The 17,327-nt window shown below is 37.1% G+C and overlaps 1 protein-coding gene across 10 annotated transcripts in view; it reads right to left on the reverse strand.

Moving 5' to 3' along the window:
• CNTN4 (contactin 4) overlaps window positions 1-17,327 on the reverse strand; it is a 903,432-nt gene that overhangs the window by 20,417 nt on the left and 865,688 nt on the right. For 8 of the 10 annotated variants that reach the window (XM_055344757.1, XM_055344751.1, XM_055344755.1 and 5 more), the window contains 2 exons: window positions 5,915-6,090; window positions 1,537-1,657 (listed from right to left, as the gene is read on the reverse strand). In XM_055344757.1, the coding sequence (XP_055200732.1) occupies window positions 1,537-1,657; window positions 5,915-6,090 (297 nt within the window). The remainder of the gene's footprint in view (window positions 1-1,536; window positions 1,658-5,914; window positions 6,091-17,327) is intronic. The other 2 variants (XM_055344760.1, XM_055344759.1) reach the window with 2 other exon arrangements.

Raw genomic sequence — 17,327 nt, forward strand, 5'->3', positions numbered from 1 at the left:
CAAGGGCAGAGTCAGAGGAAATAAAACCAAAGATTATGGTTTAAAATGGCATATTAATTTATTGGCCTTATTAACTGATTAGACTAGATTTTCTTTTAGACAGAGTTTGCAAATTCCTCTTGGTATTTAATGTTATTTTCTGTGAAATGAAGTATACAATATCATTTAAGAACTTCAAGTATTACTGATTTAAATATTTATTAGTCTAATTTATTGGTGTTTAAACTGCTGATCTGAACATTATCCTAATTAAATAGAGGATAAATTTTCAGCAACAGAATTCTTTTGTCCCCAGGGGGAAAACAGACCAGCTCTCATGTATTTTAAAATCGAAATAAACATGTTTCCTTAAGTTATTCAATGGGTAGCTCAACCCAGGTTGAACGTTTTTTTTTTCTCTTATCTGGCTCTTATCTGTACTATTACTGAAAGGTTTTTGTAGGCAATTTAAAGGGAAATGAAAGCAGATGGGATGGAAAAACTATTTTTCTTTAACTTCTCTTGACAATGAGTTTAAGTTGCTAACTCCCACACATCTCCTCCTTCAGGTTATGCCTAGAGGGCACAGCAACACTTACGTTGCTTCCAATAATACCTTGTTCTCCCTGAACTCAGATTCACCCTGCCTCCATACCTAATTTCCCTTGGAGTTCTGTATTCTTGCACTCAAGGTTCTGCTGGTTGAAGACTCCTAAACACCAATGGTTAGGGTTCAGATGAAGGAGGTGCTAGCCAAGAGATTATTTTGATGTTCTGATTTGGCTTCACTTTTAACAACTCAGAAAAGCCCCAAGCATATATCAGTTTGATTCTGGTACGTACACTGGTCCCTGAAGGTTTTAATTTCAATAGAAAAATAGTTGTTCAAACTCCATTTACTGTTGCTTTATATATTGACTTCATGGGGCTCAGCCAGGGCCTCGGTAGCCATTAGGTTGAAGTTAGACCATGTTGGTAAGACTCAAAAAAAAATCTCACAAATGTCAGTCTGTACATCAACTGCCAGCTTATTTACTACCTCCTAGGCAGTCAGGAAGTGTTTCCCTCTAAAGCCATATTTTAAGAACTGGACAGAACTATTAACTTTAGGGAAAAAAGGGAACTGGGAAAAACTGGTGATTTTTCTGAAGCCACCGTTCTATCAGTACCCTAAATCACTAATTTGGCTTAGCCCAGATGAAACATCAAAAGGCACAGTTTGATCCTTCTTTAAACTATTTGCTTTTGTTAATCCAAAATTATTCTAGAAGGTCATATCAACTCCAGTAGCCATAAATCCAGGCACTCGGGGCACTCACAGCACTTACAGGAGTTATTTTCAGTACAGAGTAACCGGATTTGCTCTGCACTTTCTGGTGATCCCCCCTATGAGAAACAGATACACACAGAACTTCTGTAGGCCGCTAACCACTGTTTACAATGTTCAGCTTCTATATGACTTTCTTCCATAATTCTGAACTGGTGACGTTTTTAGAAATCTGTGCAGGAGTAGATATCACAAACATCCTTCAAGAACAGAAACCAAAATTCCCATACCTCTTACAATCAGGTCTGCAGCAGCAGACAGCTTGTCTACACTTGTTTGGACCATGCAGACGTATTTCCCAGCATGCTTCAGTTGGATGTTTCGGATCATCAAATCACCAGCTGAATCCTGCTGATAAAGTAGGGGAAAGTGGCTACAATTACTTTTTAATGAGCTCTAAATATCATTATCACATGAAGGACACTGTGACTAATGGATTTATTTTATACTGGCTGATGAAAACATTAGTGATGCAAGCCATGGCCTATTAAAAATATGTGAGCCTGCTTGTGAGATAAGAACACCAACATTTTCAGAACACACCTTGGACAAGACCTCAGGTGTCTGGCTTCCCTGGGTCTCTGGAGCAGTTTGCCACCCATGTCGGAAGCACTTAAACTTACTCAAGGCGGCTTTTGATCTAGTCCTGTGGGTTTCGTCAGATATGCCCTCGGCTTGCAGCCTTCTCTGGGATTCCAATTCTTTGGAATTCTATATTTGGAAAGGGGGGGCAAGCCTACATTTGGAGGCATCTGCATTTTACTGTGTAACTCTATCTTACAGCAGCATTTTGCTTGCTCCCAGGTTTGAATTAAGAGTATGAGGACCACACTCTCCAAGGAAATCTAGTATCACCTAGTGTGGAATGCTGCTTATTTGTTTTTGAAATGCCAAATGCAAGTTTGATTAGCAGATGAACAGGACTGCTTATATCCCAGTATGGATTTCTATGTGCCCTAGAAATATTTCTATACATTTACCAGTGTGGGACTTTTAGTAAATATGAGAAGATGCCTCCATAGGTTATCACGAAGGTAGCATTTTAACTGAAGAACATGGCTACACCTTGAGTTTGGTTTCATAGCTCTGTTAATCAAAAGCTTGGGGAACAGGTGGCTTGCATATGAGTGCTCCCTAGAGGTCAGATTCAGGAAGCTATGCTTACATCTCACCCCACAATGGATGACAAGACAACATGGGTTATTTTGGCCCTGTTGCTATCCTTCCAAATGACAATGTTGGATAATGCTTAATAGTATTTAAATATTGGAGCCATATATTACAGCTAAATACTCACATGTTCTATGAGGTAGGTGTTCTTGTTATCCTTACTTTAGAGGTGAAGAAAACTCAAGCACAAAGAGGTTATGTGACTTGCCTAATAAATGGCACAGTCAGGATGTGAACCGATATGGTCAGGCCATTCTACTATCTGTTAAGACCTTATTCTCAATCTAAATTAATGTGTACTTAATTCCCTTTGTATTAGAGCAACATATCACAAATCTGTTCAGGACAATGGAAAGCCCAGAACTGCCAATAGTTGTAAATAAGTTTAGAAGAGAGGCTCAAGTATTTAGTGAAAGGAGAGCTGATGTTTAGGTACTCTATTGTCTTGGGCTGATCCCTGCTGTGCGATTTCATGTAAGTCTCTGGGTTTTAGTTTACTGACCTGTGAAAGGATGCATTGCCCACTGGGTGAGGTTGTGAGAATCAAATGAGACTGTTTGTGTATGTGAAATCCTGAAAACTGGGAAGCATGGAGTAAATTTAAATTGGTATTATTGATGACCATAAGCGGACATGTCAAAGATTAAATCTAACTCAAAGAAAGCTGTGGCTTTTTTTTTTTTTTTACCTGAAAGCTGTTTTATTTATAACACTTGGGTTCTTATTCAGATTCTATTTACTAATCAAGTCTTACAATTGCTCGGTAAAATAGGATAATAATTGCTACCCTATTCCTCATGCTTTCTGTGAGGATTAAAGAGCTGATAGACACCAAAGGGTTTGATAAATGATTAGGTGCTTTGCCAATATTAAGGCATCATCATCATCATTAATACTTCTTTACCTAAGACATTTCATGTGGCTAGGACTCCTGAGTATAGATTTAAACAACAACAAAATGCTTCACAAGGGGGTATGTGCAGGGAAGGTGGAAAGCCATATTTGTTTTAAAGAAATGTGTACACTGTGTTAATAATCCACTTTATTCACCAAGGGCTTAAAGTTAGAAGAAACTAGTTGTGGCCTGGAAATTTTGGAATACAGTAACATATTAACAGAATGTGTTGTCTTCATTTACAAATTTTGACCAGAGCTGTGTTTTTTAAAGTAAAACTGAAAATAAAGAATAAAAAAAAAAGTCAAGATTAAGAGTCTCACAGAAGGAGACCACAATAACTTTCTCATTTCCTCTGAAGTCATCCAGATCAAACAGTTTACTGAGATCTACATTTGTGTTCCTACCAAAGCAAATAAAGCAGCACCAGCTTATTTTTCCCTGCTGTGCTTTGTTATGTTCCTGACAGAGGACTGGGAGGCTGTCAGAGGACAATGAAATAACAGCTTTTCCAAAAACTGCAAAAGGTTGACTCTACCAAGCATCACCACCATGCTGACCAGGAAGGAGAAACTGTGAAATGGCTTAGCTTCAGAATTCCTTCCTTACCTCTTCTGTCAAATCCTATCTCCATAGACATTAAAGATCCTTACTTCTCACATCTGTAGTGCTGTCCTGAATTTTGTACTTCTTAGCAATAATTGATTGGTGTTAGCAAGAGTTTCACAGAAGAGACAAGCTTTTCTCACATGAGAGGCTAATGAGAGTGATTCCACAGATAGAGCTCTCTACAAAAGGTGGTCATTAGTGCTTGACTCCATTAGGGTTGTCTCCACCTGTGCCTTGGCCCTGGCTGGTATGCAGCCAGTCCAGCATAAAGTCCACATCTGTCTGACTGGCAGGGCATCTATTTTGATGGGCCAGGCAGCTGTTCTAATTGGTTGGTACCTGTGCCATTCTGGGAGATAATATTTTTAATATCTCTCTTGGCCAAGACATTGGTCTTAGCATGAAAACTAATATTCTGCTTAATCTATGAAGGTTTTCTCAATTTATACTTTCCTGTTATTAAAATCAATGTTACTTTTCCTTCAATTAGTCCAACTATTAAAATTTATCAAGTATTTCTTTTGTGGAAGGCATTGGGCTATGCAGTTTTCTAGACCTGAAGGTATTTAATATCTTTAATGCCCTTGTGAAATTAATATCTCTCTCACTTGGTTATTAAGCTGAATCATATCAAAGAAGTCCAGAATGCTTAATACTGCCAATTTCATCCAGCCTTTCTCAACCAGGATTCTAAGAGAAAAATCCCTCATGACCCAAGGCATCTACTGATGTAATAAACTAATCTCTCTCCTATGTAACTAAAATATTACCAGTTGTATATGATCTTTGGGAAAGCTGAGAAAATGCTCAAATCATTCTTGATGTTCTGTGAGAGACATCATTTGAGAAAGGTAGCAAGAACAGGACTAGTATTATAGTTGAGTGGAAAACAGGTCCTCAACATATCATATAGCTTATCTTATAAGCTTTAGCCCACTTACTCTCAACACAAGGGGGAGGGGAGGCAAAATGAAGTGGGAAAATTAGATTTCTATGGCAGAGGGGTGGGGAGGGCTTTTCAAACCACAGCCTCATTTTTATTTTCTGCTGTTTTTTAGCTGGACCCCTCTGTGAGAATGGTAGCCAGAGTGAATCTTTATTACTAATGGGAATGTACCCATCGGGCACTGAGGTGGGCACTTGGGATGAGCACTGGGTGTTATTCTATATGTTGGCAAATTGAACACCAATAAAAAATAAATTTTTAAAAATAAAAAAAAAACTAATGGGAATGTAGAACTGTGCTAGTGAAAAAAATTTTTTGAGAACAATTGTGATAGATACAAATTGTTTCCAGATTTAGCTTCATCTTGCTGTGTATTCAATGGTAATATGTATTTTTATGGAAAGGAAGGCATTATGAAACTTCAAACATTTGAATTCAAAATTACCTGGAGATAATAAATACCCTGATCAGACTTTCAGATTCAAGAAAGAGAGCCCTAATGTCACAATGATGAGACTTCTAAGAGAGCCAGGGGAAGTTTAATCAGCAGCTTAAAAAACACATGAGTCAGTTGTCCTTAAGATACTTTCTTAATCAGGTGCTATGAAATATGGTGCTGCATGGGGCACAGAACCTGGGATCTGAAGTTTAAAGCTGAGTTTCACAGTCGAGGGCTCTGAGGCCAAGGCAAGCCACACATTTCCCCTTGAACTTCAGTTTCCTCATTCATACATAGTTTGGAATAACTAGTCTATAGTATTGTGAAGATGAAGAGGACCGCCATCTAGGGTTCCTCACTAAGTGGGGCCCACGGATCAGGCAAAAAGGAGCAGTAATTAACCAAGAGTTTCAAAAATAAGGTATCAAAACAAGATTATCAAGAATAACCTTATATTTCTTTTCAAGTTAATCTAAACAAGCTGAGCCACTTTGGAGAAGTCCAGTTGCATACTGAATTTCCTACAGATAGTTTGATGTTGATACTTACCCCTCCGACTCTTTCAAAGTGGTCCCCATCTTTGTCAAAATCTATCAGGTGTCCATTAAATGACCAAGTAAACACGATGTCTAGCGAGTGATCATGTGTTACCTGGCATGGGAGAACAATACTTTCTCCAACAGTGACATCCATGCTGGAAGGGGGTACCATCACCCTTGTTGGATCTGTAGGGTGTAAACAAAGGCAAACCAACAACAAAGCCTGTGAGCTCATCTGGAAATAAAATGTGGACTCCAAGAGCAGGATGAAATACTAAGTAGTTTTGCTTTATTTTTTCTTAGACTGTGACCAGTAAACCTCAGTCATCTGGGAAGCTGAGATTCAGGTCAGGAGGTCATTTTTAATATGAAAAGATGAAAACACTCATTATATGAACCTTCACAGAGCAACAAAACTCAGCTGGGGAGCACTGAGGTTAGATCTCTGAAGACTCTCACGGAAGAACCTACTTCTGGCAGCCTGCTCAGAAATTGCCTCTTTAAAAAGGTTTTCGGATCTCCCCAGTGTCACTAGAAACCAGTAATTCCGTTGAACACAAACAAGAGAAATCCATGTTAATTTGAAGTTTGTTTGGCTGCTCCCTCCCCATTATAAAAGCGATAAATGTTTAGTATGGGAAATTTAGGTAATTCAAGGAAGTTAAGAGACCAAAAAGCCAATACAAAACAAAACAAATCCTACTTACTCCTGTACTGTCCAGATAAAACATCTTTTTTCATTTTGGTATAATTTCCCTCCATCTTTTGGGTTTATAGTCTTTTTTGGTTGTTTTTGTTTTACCTTTTTGTAAACATGACACACATATGATTTTCCTCTTTCTCTAATTAATACAATATAGGTTTATATCTTTATATATTTTTATAATCTGCATAATTTACTATTAAGTTTATGGTCTCAACCATCTTGAAACTAAGATATTTTTAGCAAATTATATTATAAAAATATAATATAAAATGCTGTAATGAATTCATTGACATTATATATATTTGTATATGTATATTACATCTTTAAAATAAGTACTAATTCGCTTTAATGTGTCCCTAGAGGAGGAGACTCCTGTTAAACAAGTCAGGAGGCTGGCGTCCCAGAAGCAGACAAGTGTTGCCAAGAAAAAAAGGATGGAAAAAAAAAGGGAGGCAGTGAGACCTGGGCTTAAAGACAAGAGTCCTATGGAAAAGGCCAAACCCACACTCAAACCTAAAAAGCCATGATCCAAGAAATGAGGAGCCAGGAATGGCCTGGCTGCAGTGACCAACTGAGGGAGAGCTGGCTAGCTCAGGAGCCAAGAGTGGCCTTCCTGGCTATGACCCCAGGTCTCCCCCCACCCAGCTTCTCTCCACCTGACTCTGAATGGGATGGAGCTGCTGAAGACAACACAAGAGGCCCTCGCCCCAACTCTCAAGTGTTCAGCAGGACCTGGAGCTCCAACCTCAGGGCTAAAATAAAGTTTGCTTTACCAGGAAAAAAAAAAAGTCCACCCTTTACATTATGATTTTAATTGGAAATGAAATGAGCTTGTTTAGCTGAGACAGTATATAAACTCCAATACTCCATTCATATGGCAGTGATCTTTTGTTTGCTGCAACATGATTTCATAAATGTTGTCAGAGTACAATGTTGAAAAGCAATTTGAGTTAAATATAAAGGTCATATAAGTACATAAAGAATGAAATTCTGAATTCAGCCATATTCCAGAAATTTCTCTGCACTACACCAAATCAAACAAAACCAACAAAACAAACCATAACAAAGAAGACAAATAAAAAGCAAATAAAACAATGCAAGAACATTGATTAATACCCTTCTATATTCACAGGATTGTATTTCAGGCTGTGAGGTATATAAATATTTATTAAGTGTATCTCCTCGATTAAAATCTTAGCTGGAAATTTTGAAATGATGTCTCACAGGACAGGTTTGCTGGGTCTTACTTTCCAAAAATGCATACAAAAACCTCCTCTTTAAAGAGAGTATTTATAAGAGTTTTTCTGCCCTTTTATCCAACCATGGAAAGCCAACATCTCAAGTCACTGGAAAAGGAAAGTCTGTGTCCATAAACAGATTATTAGGTTGGAGTGAAATACACTTTTGCCATTTTCCAAAAAGAGGAAAATATCATAAATGGATTGGTGTGCTTTCAGTCACTGCCATATGAGTGATATATGTCTATGAAGTGGGAAGGTAAAAACAGGTATTGCCAACTAAGAGATAATGGGAGGAAAAATCCTGTATTTTAAAACCTGAGGCTTTTACAAGTCACATCATCACAATTTGCTCTAATGATTAACTGACCTGCAGGTATAGGTACAGATTGAGGGTTTTTTTTTTTTTTTTTAATGAGGGGAAAATAATGAGAGCAAAATACCTTAGAATAATTCTCACTTTTATTTATTTTTATTTTTATTTTTTTATATTTATTTATTTATTCATGAGTGACACACAGAGGCAGAGACATAGGCAGACGGAGAAGCAGGCTCCCTGCAGGGAGCCCAATGTGGGACTTGATCCCGGACTCAGGGATCAGGCCCTGAGTGAAAGGCAGATGCTCAATTGCTGAGCCATCCAGGCATCCCTAATTCTCACTTTTAAATTTAAATTTTCCTCATTTATAAAATGAAGACTGGAACAAATAATTCCTGGCCCAAATCATATGTGTATGATTTTCATTTGGCAAGATGTTGTCTAATTCTCCTTTAACTAGCTGTCTACTGATTTTACAGTTTAGATTCTTATGTGGAGAACATTCATTTGTTGATTTATCCACCAAACATACAGTGTGTATTGTATAGATGACAGTGTCTTGGTACCAAAAGAGATAGAAAAGAGAATGAAGTAATAAAAACATTCATAATAACTAGCTGAGCTCCTTACATTCCAGACCCTGTGTTAAAACTTTACATATATTATTTCATTTATTCTTAACAAATAGATATTATTATCATCTCTACCTAACAGATGAAGGAAATTGAGGCCTTAGAGTGTTTAAAAGGAACTATCTGTGGTGCTGAGCTGAGTCCTTTCATTTGGCTGAAAACATGATTTCCATTCACAAATCATCCAGAGAACAGATCTAAGGGCATGATAGGCAATTTGTACTCTTGCTTATACATATATATGTGTTAAGATATTTAAGTGCAGAAGAAATTCAGAGAAAGTGGTAGGGTGAAGACAGGTTTTAGAAGGCTTCACTGAAAGTAATGAAGTTACTGCCTTAACAAGGTAAAAAGTAGCAATGACTTTATGCACAAAATGCTGCTCTAGCTATAAGCTGACACATCACACTTCTGAGAGCAGAGTCAAATGTCCAGGTTCAAGTACTTAAAAATGTCTTGGCTTTCTATCTCCTGACAACTTCTGGATGAGCAGCACAGAGTTGGCACATATTCCAAAGCCTAGGGTCATCTGCAAGTCTGGCTCACATTTTTAATTGACATTTGTTTCCTGAAGAAATGTTCATTCCTTTATGCACATATATGGATTGGGGACAGATTTTATTATTAGTGAACTCAGTTGCCTGTTAACCAAAGACCAGAGAAGTTCCTTAAATCAAAGATTATGCTGGTACAGTCTGAGCTGACAGCTGCTAATTCATTAACTTAGCACTTGTCACCGATTCATGTTTTGAGCCCTAAAGTAGCAAGAATCAATGCAAAGTGAGTCATGCGGTATACACACACAAGAGATGTCTCCTTGGGACTAGAGAAGATTAAACTAAAGAGGTTGAGACCTCATTATCTACTTGGTTTTCTCAAGTCGGATGCCTGTTCAGTACTCCTGTTTTCTGTGTTGTGAATTCTGATGCTTTTTACTTGATTAATTTCCCTAAATTTGAATACAAACGCGGTACACAAATAAACAGATGGCTTCTTCAAAACAAAACTGTCTCCCCTCCTTGGGTTTTAATTCATCAAGATGAGGAAGAATCTGTATTTACGACTTCTGTTCTGAAGAGTCACTCCAGCTATTGTTCTGTGCACGGAACTCTCAAAGGCAATTAGGACTTGAGATGTGAATTGATGTTTGGATTTGGATGTGATTACATACCAACCATAAATATGACCAGCAACGCCCCTAAACTTCTCTGCTTGTGGTTGGTTCATCCTGCAGAGAAGGATAAATTCAGAACTCCAGAGGATTGATGCTTACAATATATATATTTACCAAGTATTTAACCCTCCTAGAATTGAAAAAAAACCAAACAACAACAACCACCAAAAAAAACTCATGTTCTACTTTGTTTTCTATATTAAATAGAGGACAGAAAGTACAGCAAGTGCTTCGTTCTCAAGAGCATGGCAACCACGAGAGAGAGACAATTATTAACAACTCTGTTAATAATTAGTTCAACAATTTAATGCATATATTATAATACTTATTATCCAAGTCATATTATATTCTGACCTTCACTGTTGGTGGAAAAGCTTTCTGATCAAAGGGCTTTTATTACCTGTAAAAACAGTTACTTGTGGGGTTACAGGGCAAGAATTTCATTTTGATTTTGCTTTCCCTATACAATACCAATCCTTCACTTCAGCTGGTAAATACTTTCATTCACAATGCCAAGATATTCACACAGTGACTACCAGGAAAGTACTTAATGTGCGTTTCTCTCTTCTTCATTTACAGAAGGTATATATCTCCTTTTGTTAGTGATTTTCTTTACTGCAATGGTTTTGATGATGTTTTTTAGTCAGGTTGTATCTTCTTTTTTTATATTAATTTTTATAGGTGGAACTTTAAGAATGGGATTCTTCAAAAAGAGGAGCTACTCAAAGAGCTGAGAGCTCATCGGAAATGACACAAGGGAGAATGGCCAAAGAACTATTTTTAATACTAGTTAAATGCCACAACAAAGATGATGGGTTAATTTTTCACAATAAACCTGTAGGTAGTACCCTAATGGATGAATTTCCACTCTCTAGTAGTTGGTCCCATTCCTTGAATAAAAATAAAACCGTGTTGGATGAACTATATTTATCCATTCTCCATAAAACACACATAAAAGGAATACCCTAAACAGGAGATAAAAATGAAAATTCATAATGATTTCGAGCTGGACCAATTCTTTCATTTAGGATGAAATGTAATAGGGATAAAGGCAAAAGGCTACACTTAAAAAAATGAGCTACAAAGGCATAGGCTAGAAGAAGACTGGATTGGTAGCTCACATGGAAAATACTTAGACATTTCAGTGTCAGCAGGGTTTGTGAAGTTGCCCCAAAAAGCTCATGCAACCTTTAGTTGCACATATAGTGTATGGTATTCCATCTTAGTGAGGTAAAATCCCATTGTATTTTGCATTAATGAGCCCACAGGTTGCTAGGAACATCTTTTGGATTTGCTGGCAGATTAGTGCACCTAGGGTAGTGAAGCACATAATAAATCTATAACAGCTAAAATAACTGAAAATGTTTGACATGAGAAAGAGAAATTACAGGAGACATGAGAGTGGTCCTCAAATATGTGAAGGGTTTATAGGCAGAAGATGAATTAAACTTACTTTGTGTCTCCTAAATGTATAAGGTACAAAGAGGTATATTTTGGCTCTGTATCAGAGAGAACTTCCCAATAATTTGACCCTCTCCATGGGGAAATGGGCTGCCTCAGGAAGACTGTAGATCACAATTTTTAAAAGTATTCAAGCAGAGGTTGGCTCCATTAGAAGAGGTATGTCTGGTCACATGGAAGGCAACCCAGGCTGGATAATGCCTATTTTCCCTCTAGAGAGTGATGCTTGCCTGACTGCCCTACTCACCGGTGATCTTTTCCTTTAGCGAAGCTTGTTCTATTTCTTCAACATTCAGCTTGAGCATTGTCAAGGACTATCATATTTACATATATCCAGTTTCTCCCCTACAATCAGGTTCCTGGGAATCTGGGACCACATCTTATACTTTTATCATCCCTGGTGCCAGCTCTGTACCTACTCATGAAAGGTGGTTAAGGATAAGCTGTTGACAATCTGTGAATTATGGTATTGGTTAATGATAGAAATAGGCCCTGCACCTTAAAGTGCTCTAGACTTGGAAGGTATTGTGTTGTATTTCTTATTATTTACCCAGTAAAACACAAAAAGGGAGTCACCTGTGGGTTCACTCACTGTTAAACCCTGGCCCTTCTTCTGTGTTCATTACTGACTTTTGCCTCTAGGGCCACATGTAAGCTTTTTTTCTTGATTTAAAAGAGCACTTTATTTTTTCTTAAGATTTTATTTATTTATTCACAAGGGACACACACACACACACACACACACACACACACACACAGAGGTAGAGACATAGGCAGAGGGAGGAGAAGCAGGCCTCATGCAGGGAGCCTAATGCAGAACTCGATCCCGGGACTCTGGATCACACCCTGAGCTGAAGGCAGACACTCAACCACTGGACATCAACCAGGTGTCCCAAGAGCACTTTATTTTAAAAATAAGTTATATTTGGGGATTCCTGGGTGGCTCAGTGGTTTAGCGCCTGCCCTTGGCCCAGGGTGCAATCCTGGAGTCCCGGGATCGAGTCCCACCCGCTTCGGGCTCCCGGCATGGAGCCTGCTTCTCCCTCCTCCTGTGACTCTGCCTCTCTTTCTCTCTATGTGTATCATAAATAAATAAATAAATCTTTAAAAAAAAGTTATATTTGAATAATTTCAAACTTCTAGAAAAGTTGCCAGTAACATACAAAGAATTCTTTCACCTTCACACAGCCCCTCCATTGTTAATATTTTACTACATTTGCTTATTTCTTTTTCTTTTTTACATATAATGATGATATATAATAAATAAACATGATATTATCTATATTATATAATATTTACTTTATAATTTACTTTATAATTAGCCTTTTCCGGTCCTTTTGAGAGCAACTACAGACATGAGGTCTCATCACCCTTTAACATTTCAGCATGTATTTATGCAAAAAAAGACACATTCCTAATAACTAGAACACAACTCTCCAAGTAAGGAAATCAACCCTGGTACATGATCACTTTGCAATTCAGATCCCATTCAAAATTTGTTAACTTTCTCAGTCTTGTCTCTTTATACTTTAGTCCAGGAACTTACCCAGGAATGTATGCCGAATTATTTGTCATGCTTCTTTAGACTCCATCAAGTTAGAGCATTTCTTTAGTCTTTCCCTACCTTTTAAATCTTTGACAGTTTAAAAGAGAAGAGGCCTTACATTCTATAGGATGACTCTCAACCTGGATTTATCTGATGTTTCCTCATGACCTGATCTAGATTGTGCATTCTCAGCAAGAATAAGAATAAGAATAAGAATAAGAATAAGAATAAGAATAAGAATAAGAATAACACTGAAATGTTGTAGCGTATCTTCTAAGTGCATTGGATCAGGAGTTATGTGATGTTATGTGGTGTGAACTCATCTTCACACTGATCATTTTAACCCTGATCACCTGGCCAACTTGGTGTCTGCCTGATTTCTTTACCTCATATTGAATATTTTCTCCCTTATAACTGATTAAAATTTTGTGGGGAGGTATCCTGAAATTATACCAATTTTCTGACACTCATCAAACCTCTATCCACCAGACTTAGGATCCATTAAATACTCTTGCCTGAAGCAACCACCTCTATGATGACTGATGAATGACAAGTCTGTTTCCATCATTCCTTCTACATGTATTGGATGACATTTTCCTTTAAGGAAAAACATTCCTCTCTCCATTCATTCATTCATTCATCTATTTATTCTTGGCTTCCTATTTTGATTCAGGGGTTGTAATACATTACTAGTGTTTATTTATTTTGATGCTCAAATAGTCCCCATTTTGGCCAGTGGGAATCCTTTTAAGCTGGTTCCTATGTCCTTGTGACATTTTGCTCATTTGTTGAATGGTTCCTTATTGTCTGGCCCAGTAAGATGCTCCAGGTTCATCTTAGACTTTGCTGTAGTCCTGTAATCACAATTTCCGCAGGGAAGACTAGTTCTTTTAGTGGAGGATGGGTTTGAGAAATCAAGATGTGGAGACCACGTGGTTATTGATTCTAGGCCCCCTTAGCCAGAGTCAAGTGTGTGCACACACGTATATGTAATACACATACATCTATAGCTATTTCTAGATCTTATCCTCTAAACATTCACTCATTTCAACTCAATACCAAAAAAAAAATAATAATCCAATTAAAAAATGGGAAGAAGAGATATACAGACATTTCTTCAAAGAAGACATCTAGATGGCCAATAGGCACATGACAAGATGTTCAACATCACTCATCATCAGGGAAATGGTACTCAAAACTACAATGAGTTATCACCTCACACCTGTCAGAATGGCTAAAAACAGCAACACAAGAAACAAGTATTGGTGAGGATGTGGCGAAAAAGGAACCCTAAAGTGTTGCTGGTGGGAATGCAAACTGGGACATACTATAAAAAAAAATGGTATAGAAGTTTCTCAAAAAATTAAAAAGAAAAATAACCTGCAAATGAATGTGAAAAGAAAACCAGGGTAGCAATATTCATATCAAACAGAGACTATAACAAGAGACAAAGAAGGACACTATGTAATCATTAAGGGGATAATCCAACAAGAAGATATAACAATTGTAAATATTATGTACCAACATGGGAAAACCCAAATATAAAGGGAATAAAGGGAATAATTGATTGTAAGAAAATAATAGGAGGAGACTTTAATGCCCCATGTACATCAATGGAGAGTTGATATAAACAGAAAATCAACAAGGAAACAGTGGCTTTGAATGACACATTGTACCAGATGGATTTAACGACTATATTCAGAGCATTCCATCCTAAAACAGCTGAATACACATTTTTTTCAAGTGCATATGGAATATTCTCCAGAATAGATCACATATTAGGCCACAAAACAAGTCTTAATAAATTCAAAAAGATCAAAGTTATTCCACACATCTTTTCTAACCACAATGCTATGAAACTAAAAATCAACCATAAGAAAAAATCTGGAAAGAGTACAAATACCTGGAGGTTAAATAACATGCTACTAAACAATGAATGGGTCACAAGAAATAAAATAATAAATAAAAAATTACAGAGAGACAAAAGAAAATGAAACCACAATGGTCCAAAATCCTTGGGATGTAGTAAAAGCTGTTCTAAGAGGGAAGTTTATAGCAATAGAAGCCTACCTCAAGAACCAAAAAATCTCAAACAACCTAAACTTACACCTGAAGAAACTAGAAAAAGAAAAAGAAACCCAAAACCAGTAGAAGGAATGGAATAAAAAAGATCAGAGCAGAAATAAATGACATAGACACACACACAAAAAGCAACAGAACAGATTAAAGAAACCAGGAGCTGGTACTTTGAAAAGATCAACAAAATTGATAAATCTTTAGCCAGACTCATAAAAAAGAGGGGGAGGAAATCATATAAACAGAATAAGAAGTGAAAGAGCTAAAATAACAGCCAACATCATAGAAACAAAAAGGATTATAAGGGAATGTTATGAGAAATTACATGCCATCAAATTGGAGAACCTAGAAACATATAACTTTTCAAAACGGAATCAGAAAGAAATAGAAAATTTGAACGGACCAATTACCAACAATGAAATTGAATCAGTATCAAAAAAAGTTCCAGGGTGCCTGGGTGGCTCAGTCAGTTAAGTGTCTGCCTTTGGCTCAGGTCATGATCTCATGGGCCTGGGATCAAGCCCCAGCATTGGGCTCCCTGCTGGTGGGGTGCCTGCTTCTGCCTCTGCCCCTCCCCGTGCTCTGCTCTCTGTCAAATAAATAAAATCTTAAAAAAATAAATAAAAACTTCCAACAAACAAAAGTTTAGGACCAGATGTCTTCACAGGTGCATTCTACCAAACATTTAAAGAAGAGTTAATATCTATTCTTCTCAAACCATTCCAAAAAGTAGAAATGGAAGAAAAACTTTAAAATTCATTCCACAAGGCCTGTGATACCCTGTACCAAAACCAGATAAAGACACCACACACACACACAAAGAACTACAGGTCAATATCTCTGATGAACATAAATGTGAAAATCCTCAGCAAAACACTAGCAAATTAGATTCAACAATACATTACATAAAAAAATCATTCACACAATCGATTGGGATTTATTCAAGGGATGCAAGGGTGCTTTAATATTCACAAGTCAATCAACATGATACATCACATCAATAAGAGAAAGAAGTGGGGCACCTACATAAGTCAGCCAGGTAAGCATCTACTTTTGGCTCAGGTCATGATCTCCGGGTCCTGGGATCAAGCCCCATATCGGGCTTCCTGCTCAGTGGGGAGTCTGCTTCTTACTCTCTCTCTTCCCCTGTCTATTACTCATTCTCTATCTCTCTCTTTCAAATGAACAAATAAAAATCTCAAAAACAAATAAAAGGATGGAAGATAAAGACCATATGATCATTTCAACAGATGCAGAAAAAGCATTCGACATGGCACTATATCCATTCATGATAAAAACCCTCAACAAAGTAGGTTTAGAGGGAACATACTCAACATAATAAAGGCCCTATATGAAAAACCCACAGCCAACATCATACTCAATGGTGAAAAACTAAGTGCTTTCCCTCAAGATCAGGAATAAGAAGAATGTTCACTCTCACCACTTTCACTCAACATAGTACTGGAAGTCATAGCCACAGCAATCAGATAATCAAAAGGAATAAAGGGCAACGAACTTTGTAGAGAAAAAAATAGAACTTTGACTATTTGCAGATGACATGATACTACTATATATCCCAAACCCTTAAGACTCCACCAAAAAACTACTGGAACATGTAAATAAACTCAGTAAATTTGCAGAATATAAAAATCAATGCACAGAAGTTCATTGCATTTCTATACATTAATAATGAAGCAAGAGAAACTGAAAAAGCAAGCTCATGGACAACTGCACCAAAAATAACAAAATATCTAGGAATAAATCTCACCAAGAAGGTGAACGACCTGTACTCTGAAAACAAAATTAATTACAGAAATTGAAGATGACACAGACAAATGGAAGGATATACCATGCTCATGGACTAGAAGAATAATTATTGTTAAAATGTCCATAGTACCCAAAGTAATTTATAGATTTAATGCAATCCTTATCATAATACTAACAGTATTTCTCACAGAACTACAAGCAATCTTAATTTGTATGGAACTGTCAAAGACTGTGGAGGGCCGAAACAATCTTGAAAAGAAGAAACAAAGCTAGAGGTATCAGTTCCAGATTTGAAGTTATATTACAAAGCTGTAATAATGAAAACAGTATGATACTAGCACAAAAATAGACATATAGATCAACAGAACAGGATAGAAAGCCCAGAAATAAACCCTTGATTATAAGGTCAATTAATCTTTGACAAAAGAGTCAAGAATACATAATGGGGAGCCTCTGTAACAAATGGTGTTGGGAAAACTATACAGCTACATGCAAAAGAAAGAA

This window comes from Nyctereutes procyonoides, unplaced genomic scaffold (genome assembly GCF_905146905.1).
Source record: "Nyctereutes procyonoides isolate TBG_1078 unplaced genomic scaffold, NYPRO_anot_genome, whole genome shotgun sequence".
Taxonomy (NCBI): Eukaryota; Metazoa; Chordata; class Mammalia; order Carnivora; family Canidae; genus Nyctereutes; species Nyctereutes procyonoides.